General features: G+C 38.4%; 1 protein-coding gene across 1 annotated transcript in view; it reads right to left on the reverse strand.

Moving 5' to 3' along the window:
- Nucleotides 1–4,748: 4,748 nt before the first annotated feature.
- LOC140140374 (probable ATP-dependent RNA helicase DDX60) overlaps nucleotides 4,749–14,920 on the reverse strand; it is a 105,856-nt gene continuing 95,684 nt past the window's right edge. Inside the window, exons 37-51 of the mRNA XM_072162135.1 lie at nucleotides 12,849–12,987; nucleotides 11,521–11,642; nucleotides 10,291–10,453; nucleotides 9,275–9,570; nucleotides 8,650–8,807; nucleotides 8,324–8,386; nucleotides 8,129–8,191; nucleotides 7,740–7,802; nucleotides 7,283–7,345; nucleotides 7,088–7,150; nucleotides 6,603–6,665; nucleotides 6,220–6,282; nucleotides 6,023–6,085; nucleotides 5,439–5,499; nucleotides 4,749–4,808 (exon numbers count right to left, since the gene is read on the reverse strand). Coding sequence (XP_072018236.1) covers nucleotides 4,749–4,808; nucleotides 5,439–5,499; nucleotides 6,023–6,085; nucleotides 6,220–6,282; nucleotides 6,603–6,665; nucleotides 7,088–7,150; nucleotides 7,283–7,345; nucleotides 7,740–7,802; nucleotides 8,129–8,191; nucleotides 8,324–8,386; nucleotides 8,650–8,807; nucleotides 9,275–9,570; nucleotides 10,291–10,453; nucleotides 11,521–11,642; nucleotides 12,849–12,987 — 1,503 coding nt within the window. The remainder of the gene's footprint in view (nucleotides 4,809–5,438; nucleotides 5,500–6,022; nucleotides 6,086–6,219; nucleotides 6,283–6,602; nucleotides 6,666–7,087; nucleotides 7,151–7,282; nucleotides 7,346–7,739; nucleotides 7,803–8,128; nucleotides 8,192–8,323; nucleotides 8,387–8,649; nucleotides 8,808–9,274; nucleotides 9,571–10,290; nucleotides 10,454–11,520; nucleotides 11,643–12,848; nucleotides 12,988–14,920) is intronic.

The following is a 14,920-nucleotide window of genomic DNA, read 5'->3' on the forward strand; positions in this document are numbered from 1 at the left end:
AAGGTGTCGCCGACCGAGTGCCTGGCATGCAAGGGGTCTCTGGTTCGAATCCCACCCACAGCAAACAACTGTTTTCCTTCTTTTCTCTCTTTATTCTTTCATTCTTTCCCTTCCCGTCGCCAAAAAGCCCTTCGGGGGTTAGGGTTAGGTTACCGCTATCAAAACTCAGTACATGCTTCCTTAACCCTAACCCGCCTGTATACTACAAAATACTACTTGATATATGCGCTGTTCGTGCGTGCATCCCACGTGGTGTGATGACGCAATCGCCCTAAGTGACATATAGGCACGGTTTCGCTGGCCAGCGAAGCCCAAGATCCATGGCAAGGTGTCGCCGACCGAGTGCTTGGCATGCGAGGGGTCCCGGGTTCCAATCCCACCCACAGCAAACAACTTCTTTCCTTCTTTTCTCTCTTTATTCTTTCATTCTTTCCCTTCCCGTCGCCAAAAAGCCCTTCGGGGGTTAGGGTTAAGGCTTTAATAAACAAACAGATTGGAATTGAAATGCCTGTGCCTTATAAGCGTTATTTCGAATTCAGCTGGCGCCGGTACAGCGTTCAGACCTGTCGACATCGCTCATCATACGCGTGAAGTTTCTTTTGTTTACGCTCACGCTATTTAAGCTAATTTTGAGTTTGCTCACACGGTATCCCATAGGCAACATGCCATGATTCCGCGGTATGAGGTTTAGGAAAACTCTAGATGGTCTACAATAAAATGAAAGAAACTTTTTATCTTGCTTAATCTTATAAACAATCTCTAAGCATGCTAAGAGAAAAATAGCTTGAAAATAATATTTTAATTAAAATGCAAGTAAGGTAAATCATCCTTTTAATATAATAAATAATATTTTATAGGCATTTTATTCATAAAAAGGTTGTTTAAGGGTTTCCAAACACAAGAGCTACGTCCACCAAATTGGGCTTCAATTAGGTCTTCATTTTGCAAACATTTCTCACTTCTGAGGGGGCACATTCCCCCCTCGGACACCCACTGCGTATGCATAAAAAATTTGCCCTTTTCACTTCTGGTTTGGGCACTCCATACTTTATGTTTGAGCAATAATTTACACAATAATAGTGAAAACTTTTTTCTTCCAAAATGATAATATGCAATCATTATGAAAGTTCCCAATACATTTGGACGCGAAAAACATTGGGAATTTGCAAAGAAACAACATCATAAACTTCCCTCTATCACTCGAAACATCTCGCACTATTTGGATTAGGACAGCGAGTGCGGCCTCAGAGTTAGTCTCCTCTGCTGCCAGTTTGGTTATGCTCCCTCCACCCTCCACATGTGGAGGGAGCGTAACCAAACTAGTTTTGTAGGAGACTACGGTTTGCGATAGTGGCCGACATAAAATCATAATCTAAAAAATTATGATTTTATGTTGGACCAACAGAAAATCATCCTGTTTTACTACAAATAGGGCGAATTTGACAGTTTGCTCATAGATTTAAGTTAGAATGTGTAAGTATTACAAATATGCCAAAAAATCGGGTTAGAAAAAATAAAGGTAAATTCTGAAAAAAGATTGTACATTAACCCTAAACCGCCTGTATACTACAAAATACTACTTGATATATGCGCTGTTCGATGCGTGCAACCCACGTGGTGTGATGGCCTTAATCGCCCTAAGTGACATATAGGCACGGTTTTGCTGGCCAGCGAAGCCCAAGACCCATGGCAAGGTGTCGCCGACCGAGTGCCTGGCATGCAAGGGGTCTCTGGTTCGAATCCCACCCACAGCAAACAACTGTTTTCCTTCTTTTCTCTCTTTATTCTTTCATTCTTTCCCTTCCCGTCGCCAAAAAAAGCCCTTCGGGGTTAGGGTTGAGTTACCGCTATCAAAACTCAGTACATGCTTCCTTAACCCTAACCGCCTGTATACTACAAAATACTACTTGATATATGCGCTGTTAGATGCGTGCATCCCACGTGTGTGATGAGCGCAATAATCGCCCTAAGTGACATATAGGCACGGTTTCGCTGGCCAGCGAAGCCCAAGACCCGTGGCAAGGTGTCGCCGACCGAGTGCCTGGCATGCGAGGGGTCTCTGGTTCGAATCCCACCCACAGCAAACAACTTCTTTCCTTCTTTTCTCTCTTTATTCTTTCATTCTTTCCTTTCCCGTCGCCAAAAAGCCCTTCGGGGGTTAGGGTTAAGGCTTTAATAAACAAACAGATTGGAATTGAAATGCCTGTGCCTTATAAGCGTACTCGAATTCAGCTGACGCCGGTACAGCGTTCAGACCTGTCGACATCGCTCATCATACGCGTGAAGTTTCTTTTGTTTACGCTCACGCTATTTAAGCTAATTTTGAGTTTGCTCACACGGTATCCCATAGGCAACATGCCATGATTCCGCGGTATGAGGTTTAGGAAAACTCTAGATGGTCTACAATAAAATGAAAGAAACTTTTTATCTTGCTTAATCTTATAAACAATCTCTAAGCATGCTAAGAGAAAAATAGCTTGAAAATAATATTTTGAATAAAATGCAAGTAAGGTAAATCATCCTTTTAATATAATAAATAATATTTTATAGGCATTTTATTCATAAAAAGGTTGGTTAAGGGTTTCCAAACACAAGAGCTACGTCCACCAAATCGGGCTTCAATTAGGTCTTCATTTTGCAAACATTTCTCACTTCTGAGGGGCACATTCCCCCCTCGGACACCCTGCGTATGCATAAAAATTTGCCCTTTTCACTTCTGGTTTGGGCACTCCATACTTTATGTTTGAGCAATAATTTACACAATAATAGTGAAAACTTGTCCACGAATTGCTTCAATTGGGCCGTCATTTCACAAATTTTGGTTTTGTTTTTTTTTCAAATAAAAATTGCACAAAAATTATTTCAAATAATAGTGCCAAAATTGCACACAATAATAGAGCCAAAATTGTCCAGCAAATGGCTTCAATTAGGTCTTCATTTTGCAAAAGTTTCTTACTGAATCCCCCCTCAGACACCCCTGCATCACGCAAGTGCGACGCTGCCGTGCTGATGATTCTCCTTTTGTGCCTCACCTTTTCAAAAATACTGGATCCGCAACTGATCCAGGATGGCTTTGGAATTAAGTCAGGTAAGAATATAAATTTCAGATATTTAGTAAACATTTTTGAAAAAAAAAAAAAAATTGACTAGCAAACATCTTGTACATGTCCAGTTCCATATAGCTCCATTTTCAGGACTGGTCTTTTTTTTATAGCCTCTCAGTCAGATAAAAATTCTAGATATTTGGTCAATATTGTTGACACTTTGAAATTGACTGGCAAACTTTGTATACCACACCAGTTCCATATCCAAGACTAGCTTTGTTGTAGTCGTTAAGCAAGGTAAGAATTCCAGATATTTAGTAAACATTTTTGACACCCTGAAATTGACTGGCAAACTTCACATAGTATTCGTTCCTCAGTTGCGCAAATGCCCTCACAACATTGTCTCGACTTGGTCCAAGCTCTTCAAGAGCAACACTGGGAAAAGAAGGAAAATGAAAAGGTTATAGATTATTGGTTTCAGGATTATGATTAGGTTTTAGGGTTATGGTTCTACATTTGTGACAAAATCTGACATATTATTAAAATCTTAGGATCAGGAGATTGGGCCCGAGATTTAATTCAACTATTAGTCAAACTTGCCTATGACTAATATGTCTTGTTGTACTATGGGCTATTCATAACACATAATTGAGCTGATGTGCCTCATTAATTATTGATTGACTTATGCATTCACAATTAATCCAGATATAGGTGCTGGAATGAGATAGCAATTTTCTTAAATTTTTGTAATTAGTTTGGCTCAAATTAAAAGGGCACACACTGGTATCTGATAATGAAAACAAACATTTTCTAGAAAAAATAAATAAAATCTTTCAATATTGCATTAAAGCCATATTGTAACATTTCCATAAAAAATAGATTAATTTTGAGCCGAACAACTGAGATAAAGCAAAGAAAATTGGAATTAACTATCAGCGCTGATGATGCCACTGCATGTCACTACGTTGGTCATGCTACGGTTCAATCCTTTCATGTGTGTATGACTGTCCAGCAGGCCATGTATACGTACTGTGTTATGAACATTGCGTACACGTTTGACTAAAATTTAAATCGTAATAATAAACAATCTTGTTCATCTTGAAATCTCAGAATTGTGAAAATATTGAGGGCGGTCTTCTCAGCAAATATTACAATAATTATGGCTTTAATACAAAAATACACAAGACAGCCTAGGACATATCACCTTTAGTAACTTACCTGATTGATGCAATAACAAGCCTGAAATCATTCAGCTTATCATACACCTCTCCCAGACTGAAGCCTATAACAAAACCAAGTCAGCCTTAGTAACTTACCTGATTGATGCAATAACAAGCCTGAAATCATTCAGCTTATCATACACCTCCCCAGACTGAAACCTAAAACAAAACCAAGTCAGCCTTAGTAACTTACCTGATTGATGCAATAACAAGCCTGAAATCATTCAGCTTATCATACACCTCCCCAGACTGAAGCCTATAACAAAACCAAGGCAGCCTTTAGTAACTCACCTGATTGATGCAATAACAAGCCTGAAATCATTCAGCTTATCATACACCTCCCCCAGACTGAAGCCTATAACAAAACCAAGGCAGCCTTAGTTAACTCACCTGATTGATGCAATAACAAGCCTGAAATCATTCAGCTTATCATACACCTCCCCAGACTGAAGCCTATAACAAAACCAAGGCAGCCTTTAGTAACTCACCTGATTGATGCAATAACAAGCCTGAAATCATTCAGCTTATCATACACCTCCCCAGACTGAAGCATATAACAAAACCAAGGCAGCCTTTAGTAACTCACCTGATTGATGCAATAACAAGCCTGAAATCATTCAGCTTATCATACACCTCCCCCAGACTGAAGCCTATAACAAAACCAAGGCAGCCTTTAGTAACTCACCTGATTGATGCAATAACAAGCCTGAAATCATTCAGCTTATCATACACCTCCCCAGACTGAAGCCTATAACAAAACCAAGTCAGCCTTAGTAACTCACCTGATTGATGCAATAACAAGCCTGAAATCATTCAGCTTATCATACACCTCCCCAGACTGAAGTCTATAACAAAACCAAGGCAGCCTTATACTCACCTGATTGATGCAATAACAATTAAGCCTGAACTCATTCAGCTTATCATACACCTCCCCAGACTGAAGCCTATAACAAAACCAAGGCAGCCTTTAGTAACTCACCTGATTGATGCAATAACAAGCCCGAAATCATTCAGCTTATCATATACCTCCCCAGACTGAGGCCTATAACAAAACTAAGGCAGCCTTTAGTAACTCACCTGATTGATGCAATAACAAGCCTGAAATCATTCAGCTTATCATACACCTCACCAGACTGAAGCCTATAACAAAATCAAGTCAGCCTTAGTAACTTACCTGATTTGCAATAACAAGCCTGAAATCATTCATCTTATCATACACCTCCCCAGACTGAAGCCTATAACAAAACCAAGGCAGCCTTTAGTAACTCACCTGATTGATGCAATAACAAGCCTGAAATCATTCAGCTTATCATATACCTCCCCAGACTGAGGCCTATAACAAAACTAAGGCAGCCTTTAGTAACTCACCTGATTTATGCAATAACAAGCCTGAAATCATTCAGCTTATCATACACTTCCCCAGACTGAAGCCTAAAACAAAACCAAGGCAGCCTTAGTAACTCACCTGATTCATGCAATAACAAGCCTGAAATCATTCAGCTTATCATACACCTCCCCCAGACTGAAGCCTATAACAAAACCAAGACAGCCTTTAGTAACTCACCTGATTGATGCAATAACAAGCCTGAAATCATTCAGCTTATATGACACCTCCCCAGACTGAAGCCTAAAACAAAACCAAGGCAGCCTTAATAACTCACCTGATTTATGCAATAACAAGCCTGAAATCATTCCGCTTATCATACACCTCCCCAGACTGAAGCCTAAAACAAAACCAAGGCAGCCTTAGTAACTTACCTGATTGATGCAATAACAAGCCTGAAATCATTCAGCTTATCATACACCTCCCCAGACTGAAGCCTAAAAACAAAACCAAGTCAGCCTTAGTAACTTACCTGATTGATGCAATAACAAGCCTGAAATCATTCAGCTTATCATACACCTCCCCAGACTGAAGCCTAAAAAACAAAACCAAGGCAGCCTTAGTAACTTACCTGATTGATGCAATAACAAGCCTGAAATCATTCAGCTTATCATACACCTCCCCAGACTGAAGCCTAAAAACAAAACCAAGTCAGCCTTAGTAACTTACCTGATTGATGCAATAACAAGCCTGAAATCATTCAGCTTATCATACACCTCCCCAGACTGAAGCCTATAACAAAACCAAGTCAGCCTTAATAACTCACCTGATTTATGCAATAACAAGCCTGAAATCATTCCGCTTATCATACACCTCCCCAGACTGAAGCCTAAAACAAAACCAAGGCAGCCACTCACCTGATTGATGCAATAACAAGCCTGAAATCATTCAGCTTATCATACACCTCCCCAGACTGAAGCCTAAAACAAAACCAAGTCAGCCTTAGTAACTTACCTGATTGATGCAATAACAAGCCTGAAATCATTCAGCTTATCATACACCTCCCCAGACTGAAGCCTAAAACAAAACCAAGGCAGCCTTAGTAACTTACCTGATTGATGCAATAACAAGCCTGAAATCATTCAGCTTATCATACACCTCCCCAGACTGAAGCCTAAAACAAAACCAAGTCAGCCTTAGTAACTTACCTGATTGATGCAATAACAAGCCTGAAATCATTCAGCTTATCATACACCTCCCCAGACTGAAGCCTATAACAAAACCAAGTCAGCCTTAGTAACTTACCTGATTGATGCAATAACAAGCCTGAAATCATTCAGCTTATCATACACCTCCCCAGACTGAAGCCTATAACAAAACCAAGTCAGCCTTAGTAACTTACCTGATTGATGCAATAACAAGCCTGAAATCATTCAGCTTATCATACACCTCCCCAGACTGAAGCCTAAAACAAAATCAAGTCAGCCTTAGTAACTTACCTGATTGATGCAATAACAAGCCTGAACTCATTCAGCTTATCATACACCTCCCCAGACTGAAGCCTAAAACAAAACCAAAGTCAGCCTTAGTAACTTACCTGATTGATGCAATAACAAGCCTGAAATCATTCAGCTTATCATACACCTCCCCAGACTGAAGCCTAAAACAAAACCAAGGCAGCCTTAGTAACTTACCTGATTGATGCAATAACAAGCCTGAAATCATTCAGCTTATCATACACCTCCCCAGACTGAAGCCTAAAACAAAACCAAGTCAGCCTTAGTAACTTACCATTGAGCCTGAAATCATTCAGCTTATCATACACCTCCCCAGACTGAAGCCTAAAACAAAACAAAGGCCGCCCCTCACCTGATTGATGCAATAACAAGCCTGAAATCATTCAGCTTATCATACACCTCCCCAGACTGAAGCCTAAAAACAAAACCAAGTCAGCCTTAGTAACTTACCTGATTGATGCAATAACAAGCCTGAAATCATTCAGCTTATCATACACCTCCCCTTTCAGAAGCCTAACACACAACCAAGGCAGCCTAACAATTGATGCAATAACAAGCCTGAAATCATTCAGCTTATCATACACCTCCCCAGACTGAAGCCTAAAACAAAACCAAGTCAGCCTTAGTAACTTACCTGATTGATGCAATAACAAGCCTGAAATCATTCAGCTTATCATACACCTCCCCAGACTGAAGCCTAAAACAAAATCAAGTCAGCCTTAGTAACTTACCTGATTGATGCAATAACAAGCCTGAAATCATTCAGCTTATCATACACCTCCCCAGACTAAAGCCTATAACAAAATCAAGTCAGCCTTTAGTAACTTACCTGATTGATGCAATAACAAGCCTGAAATCATTCAGCTTATCATACACCTCCCCAGACTGAAGCCTATAACAAAACCAAGTCAGCCTTAGTAACTTACCTGATTGATGCAATAACAAGCCTGAAATCATTCAGCTTATCATACACCTCCCCAGACTGAAGCCTATAACAAAACCAAGTCAGCCTTAGTAACTTACCTGATTGATGCAATAACAAGCCTGAAATCATTCAGCTTATCATACACCTCCCCAGACTGAAGCCTAAAAACAAAATCAAGTCAGCCTTAGTAACTTACCTGATTGATGCAATAACAAGCCTGAAATCATTCAGCTTATCATACACCTCCCCAGACTAAAGCCTATAACAAAACCAAGTCAGCCTTAGTAACTTACCTGATTGATGCAATAACAAGCCTGAAATCATTCAGCTTATCATACACCTCCCCAGACTGAAGCCTATAACAAAACAAAAAGAAAATTGTATATTAGAGGTTAATGCTTTATGTGCTATTAGGCTTCTAATTTTGAGATATGTTTCAAAATATCAAGAGCTACCTCTAGAAACATTGAACCAAAAACAATTGGTTCAATGGTTCTAGAGGTCATGAACTTGTTTGTAGGCATTACAATGCATTTTCATGCTGATTCCAAATACGGTCATGCAAATGTACAATTCTGAAATTTTTGAATTTTTAAAAGAAAATTTGACACTTGTCTACCTGTTTTCTCTGCCAACGAGTTTCTTTGAGCCATGCTTGTAGAAATCATATGCATAGGCATTGATGTACAGTGGCTTGCCTCTCCTATCCTTCAATTCCTCTGCAGGAGTTAGAGCTGGTATCTTTGAATGCTCTATGTGTACACCTTGACGAATAGCCTGCAAAGATTCAAATGGCCTGTGTCAGGGTTTTCTTAAATGCACAAATAGCTTGTTTATACATTCACACACTTCGTGTACCCCTTCAAATTCAAAGTACAAAGCCCAACGCACACAAAATCTTGAAAATGTACATGTTCAAATATTCAATGATTTGATATATAAATACCCAATAGTGAAAAAAAATTAGGGCCAACAATTCAGTGAATTCTGGGCAACATGTCATACCCCTTCACAGGAAAAATTCTGACTATGAAAGGGTACAACAATTGAATATAAGCCTACCACTTGACAGCAAAATGCCCTCGCTGGTGTGAAAGCAGTCCTACCATTGAGCAATGATCTTAAATGATTCAAATTGCCAGTCATTGGTTGAATATTATTTTGATGGTAGCGCATGATTGGTGTTTTTTGTATAACTTCTCCTGAAAAGGTCTAGAAAAAGGGAGCAGGAAAAACCCATCTACCTGTGATATATCAGCATCAAACATATGCACGTCTTTGTCTTTATGTCCAGATGTCATAACAAATGGTGACAAGGTGGTACTCTTGTTGGATGATGATTTCATGTCTGCCATCAAGTCTCCATGTTCACTTACCTGTGATATATCTGCATCAAACATATGCAAGTCTTTGTCTCTATGTCCAGATGTCATAACAAATGGTGACAATGTGGTACTCTTGTTGGATGATGCTTTCATGTCTGCCATCAAGTCTCCATGTCCACTTGATGGGGCTGTCACAGTATCGTCTGACTGTATTTCTGAAAGTAATTAGAATCTGAAGTGTCAGGAAAACAGTACAAAAGTGTACAAGTGATGAAAATCACTGTGCACATATAAGCAGACCAAACAGACAACAACAAAAAAATGACGTTTCGAGCAGATGAACTGCTCTTCTTCAGGGACAGACAACAAAATATAAAATCAAACAGTGAAAACTACATGCTGTAGTTTAAAAACAAATTCAAGTCAAAAACTGAAGGCAAGTTCAAGTAGCAAACACAACAACAAGCTCAGAGCAAAATAAGCTGTGTCTTTACTCTATGAAAGCAAGTTCACTACCACAGACTAATGAATATAGAATTCAAGAAAACTGGAATTCGGCATTTTTGAAACATGCCATGGTTCAGACCAACCTCAAGGCAGGTTGAAGGGAAAAATGACTAAGTTGTGGTGTTCGCAGTTGTATATTGAGACAAATAAAGCCCAAACACATAATTTACCATTCGCTAGTCCTAATTTTGAAAAAGGTTCGCTAGTCTGAATATCAGGTTCCCTAGTCTCACTAACCCTAACACTACCCCTAAACCCTAATGACCCTTATTCTATATTCGGACTAGAGAACCTTTGGATTAGCGAACTTAATTTGGTTTTCGGATTTGCGACCCTTCGGACTAGAGAACCTTCCGACTAGCGACCCTTCGGATTAGAGAGAAGTCACGATCAGTTTTGCCCGCAACTGTGAAATTTTGCTAGCTTACCAACTTTTGAGAGCGGCAGTTCATTCTGTTTTGCTGAGTCTCCTCTTCTTGCGGCATAATCACATACGGTATGGACATAACTTCTAAACACATTCATTACATCATCGTTATGCTTCTTGAGGATTGTGGAGAAACAATCTGGCAGAGGAGCCTCAAATACAACCTGTGATACAGATAGTGAACAATTATTTTCTCAAAATTTTCTCCAAAAAAAAGTTGTTGATAGCAACAAAATGAGAATCTTTTGTTTGACAACACCAAAGATTTGACATGTTATGCCCCTGGGTCTCATGGAAGAACAAATGATTACTTGTATTAAAGTTAATTTTTTATTACTTCCGTGGTCTGGGTTTGGTGAATTGCGATTGCACCGACAACCAATGGTTCAACTGGCTTGTTGTCAAGTGTGTTGATCAGCCAATCAGCGAGATTGTTTATTTCTTCTATGTGTACGCTCGTCTACGCTTGGCGCACAGCTCGGTACAACGGAAGTAATACAAAATTAACTTTACCCATTGAATGCAAATGAGTAATCCCAGTTAGAGAAGAAAAAACGAAAAGCAAAATCATATATATAAAAAATATAGAATATATATAAAAACTTTGGTTGGGGGTTTGTAACCAAGTAGGCCCCCGGGGTAAGCCATGGGAAGTAGGCTTTTAATATGAAGTACTTTAACCCTCTTCACATAGGTGTCATCTATAGATGACAAGTTCCAAATTTCCTTTAAAAATTCAGAATTTAACATTTTCATTACCATATTTGGAGTCGGCATGAAAACTGAATTAAAATAAGTACAGATTGGTTCAGTAGTTCTTTATATAGCTCTTGCTATTTTGAGAAAATATCTCAAAACTTAGACAATTTTTGTTGAAGCCTATACAGCCAGCATGCAAAGCATTTTACAAACATTTACCAACAACAGAAATATTTCTTACCCTTCCCAGAATCCTTTGCAACATGATACATTGCCTCATTTCATCAAATGACACTCCTATTTCTTTCTACATGTTCCACTTGTTTACATAGAATTGACTGACTAAAACATGGGTCAATAATCATTTAAAAAAATAACATAAATTTGCAAGATCTGGATGTGCTCTGTTCATTTAGGTACCTTTCATCACTATCGACCTATGTTGCACTGGATAGCAGATCAGTGCAGAATACTGAAATGCATTGTGGGAAGTGTAAGATATCTTATCTGGTCCAAAAAAGTTGATTCGTACCTTTGAATGTACACCCTCTTTCCTGATTTTGTCCACCATAGACATCGGCATGACAATCCTACCAAACATGTGAGCTAGAACCATAACAAGCTTCTCCATCACAGCCTCGGAGAATGTACCACCTACGGAGGAAGAAGAGAGAAACAAATCCTGTATTAATGGGCTATATGAGCTAGAACCATAACAAGCGTTGCCATCACAGCCTCGGAGAATGTGCCATCTATGGAGGGAAAAATCAATCCTGTATTAACAGAATGACCTTCATGGTAAAAGGGTGTATTTTCTATTTACGCCTACATCACATACAACTGGATACCTAAGTGGAAGAAGGGCCCAACTCCAATTTGTTTTTACAAAAATGAGTTAGACCCAGTATTTTATTGAAAGCAGACTACTATGTTCTTCCTGGTGTGTGAAAGAAGGGCCCAAATCCATACAAATAGTCTTCTAAGTACATTTAATCATGGTTTTCATGGAAGAAAGCCCAATTCCATGGAGTTGAGCCTGTCCTCCATAAACATTGGGTTTAAGAGGAATTTTGTTTATCCATGAAATCTGCTTTTCACTTACAATTAACTTTCTTGTTAACATAATTATTACATATATTTGTGCAATTAATGGACTACCAAATTTCTGTAGCTATTTATAACACATCTGCTTACAGAACTGACACTTGCAGTATATTTGTGGAAGAAGGGCCCACTCCAGCTCATATTAAGACCTGTACCATTACCATGGAAACCTCATAATTATATAATTTCAAATGTATGTAATAATGTATGTTCATGTATTAAAGGTCCCCTGAAGATGAAAACATTCTGTCCATAAAACTTTTCCAAATATTAAATTTGTTTTTTAATATCTCAAAAACAGTTTTGATGGAGTTGGGCCCTTCTTCCTCTTAGGTATTCAATTTACTGTCTTTTCTATGTTTGATGCACATGGAAAAAGGAAATGTAACATACAAAGAGAAACAATGGGCTATTGCAGAAATTAAATGCATCTCCCCTTAAGAAGGCATCGGTTGTCATGGTAACTGATGCCTTCTTTAAAGGTACTGCCAAAAATTCTGGAAGAGCCCAATGTGTCTGTTTTTTTTTCAATCAAATATTTATTTCTTTACACAAAATTCTGATATAATAATTATTAGAAATGTAACTGTCAGGAAGGTTTTCTGCCCATTTTAAGCCAAAATAATGAGGTAAAGTGAAATCTCACAGAAAACCCATGGTTTTCACCCTTGAACTGCATCACATTTTTCATTCCCAGCGTCTGATCAGACGCTGTGAATGGAACAAATATATACAAATTCACATATTTATACAAACCTGGACTCGGTTCACATATTTTATGAAAGGCGCCCTCTTGAAGCATGCTGACAAATGTCAGGTTGGCAGGTTCATGATAGAAAAGATGTGTAGCCAATCCAGCAAGACCGATGGGAGTGCCGTTAGCTGCTAGTAGCCCCTGTGAATAATATGGAATATGAGTAAATGGTAGGAAGATTCCATATACAGGTTGTAACAAAAATAATTATACAACTTATAGATAAACATGTCACTTCCTGATTGTATTAAGTTTTACTTGATCACCAAGGTAATTTCTTAAGCTACTACATAATCTTGGTTTTAATAAAATTGGTGGTCTACAAGCAAAGATATGGTCAAATGTGTAAAGTAGTCCTAAAACAGCTTGGGCCACTTTTGTGTCTTTGTCACAAAGACATTGTGTAGCAAAAGTGACTGAATTGAGCTGAATTATGAACCATTTGGTTGGATCTCTTAAGACGGGTAATTTTCCCAGAGGGGGTACTCAGTACAAATGACCATACAGGACATGCTGCAAACATGGGTAGCATTTTCGGCCTTGATATATCAATGACCCCTTTATTCAGAAAACAGCCCAATTTTGCCAAATATTTTTGACAAATTGGCCAAAACTTGGCCAAAAATTTTGACATTTGGTATATCGATGGGTCCAAATTTCTTGAAAAATTGGTATATTGATGGGTCCACTTTCAAATTCTCAGCGACATGCCCTACCAAAACCAAACTTGAGTATCCTCCAGGGTAATTTTAAACAATGGGGCATTTGAAGTGGTACTTTAATTGATAAATTTGAAATAAATATCACATTATTTATTTACTAATGTCAATTAAGTGAAAGAAAAACATGAAAAGTCTTTGCTTTTGTTCTGAAATCTTTGACGATAAGCATGTGAGTTCATTTTATGCAGTACAAACTTGATACGTGCGAACCAGAGGATGATATAAGGAAGCCCCATCATGCACTGCAAACGTGTTATCACTAGAGTTTCAACTGCCACTTTACTTTTCAAATCCCATTGAATTCTGTGCAAAAGATGTTGTTTAAGAATTGTGCATGTGTCATTATTACTTGGTCGATTTCAGAACAAAAGTGATGTATGCATAAAGGATAATTCACACCTTATCGACTAGCATTTTGAATGTGTTTTTATTGTAAATATATCAGTCCAAATTCAAATTTAACCATGCCCCGTCAATGCAATGCGCGAGCAGTGGTGTCACGTTCACTCACACAGCTGTGTTAACCGCAAATCAATACAGTGGCATGGTGGGAAGTGCTTAAATCATCCTCTGCATGCGAACATGGCACAAAGTGGCACAACTCGGACAATTAAGTATAAAATTGGGCATAGCATTTGAACCTGAACTAGGAAAGAAACCAAGTAAAGTTTTTATATTAGCCAAGATATTACTGATTCTACTGCATATCACATTTACACCATGACCCCCTTTTTTCTGAAAAGCAAAAACGCAATTGCTAATCATCAAAGTAAATTTTACGCGATGTATATAAGCTAGATATGCGTGAAAATGTCAAAAGTGGCCCGACTTGTTTTTTTAGATGATTTAGTTAATTGAGCATAGCGTTTGATCCCGAACTAGAATATAAACCAAGTAAAGTTTTTCAGTTAGCTAAGATGTTACCAATTCCACTGCATATAACATAGTTGCCATGATTGCTTTTATAAGGCAAAATTGCAACTGTATAATTTTTATTGTTACAATCTGTATGCCCCTGGTATATATACCATGGCATGGCTGTCAGGGATGTATTGAGTAAATTCTTATTGTTATTGTTTTTTCTTTATAATATCATAATGCATAACTATTTTTTAGTCAAATTATTTTCTTGCTTTGTGTATCTTCCAAAGTATTGATCAATCATGATTCATAATCAGTAACCCATGGGCACTATAACTTTCGGTCCCTTTAGCCTTACTGGCCATTCTGACCATCTTTGCATTGCTTAAACTGCTCAATGTGATATCATCAAGAAAACAGGAGGCATCCAAAGCAAAGTGACAACTGCCAACCAAATGTTTGGTATCACATCAAATGTAACCTCATCAAGG

Source organism: Amphiura filiformis, chromosome 19, assembly GCF_039555335.1.
Source record: "Amphiura filiformis chromosome 19, Afil_fr2py, whole genome shotgun sequence".
Taxonomy (NCBI): Eukaryota; Metazoa; Echinodermata; class Ophiuroidea; order Amphilepidida; family Amphiuridae; genus Amphiura; species Amphiura filiformis.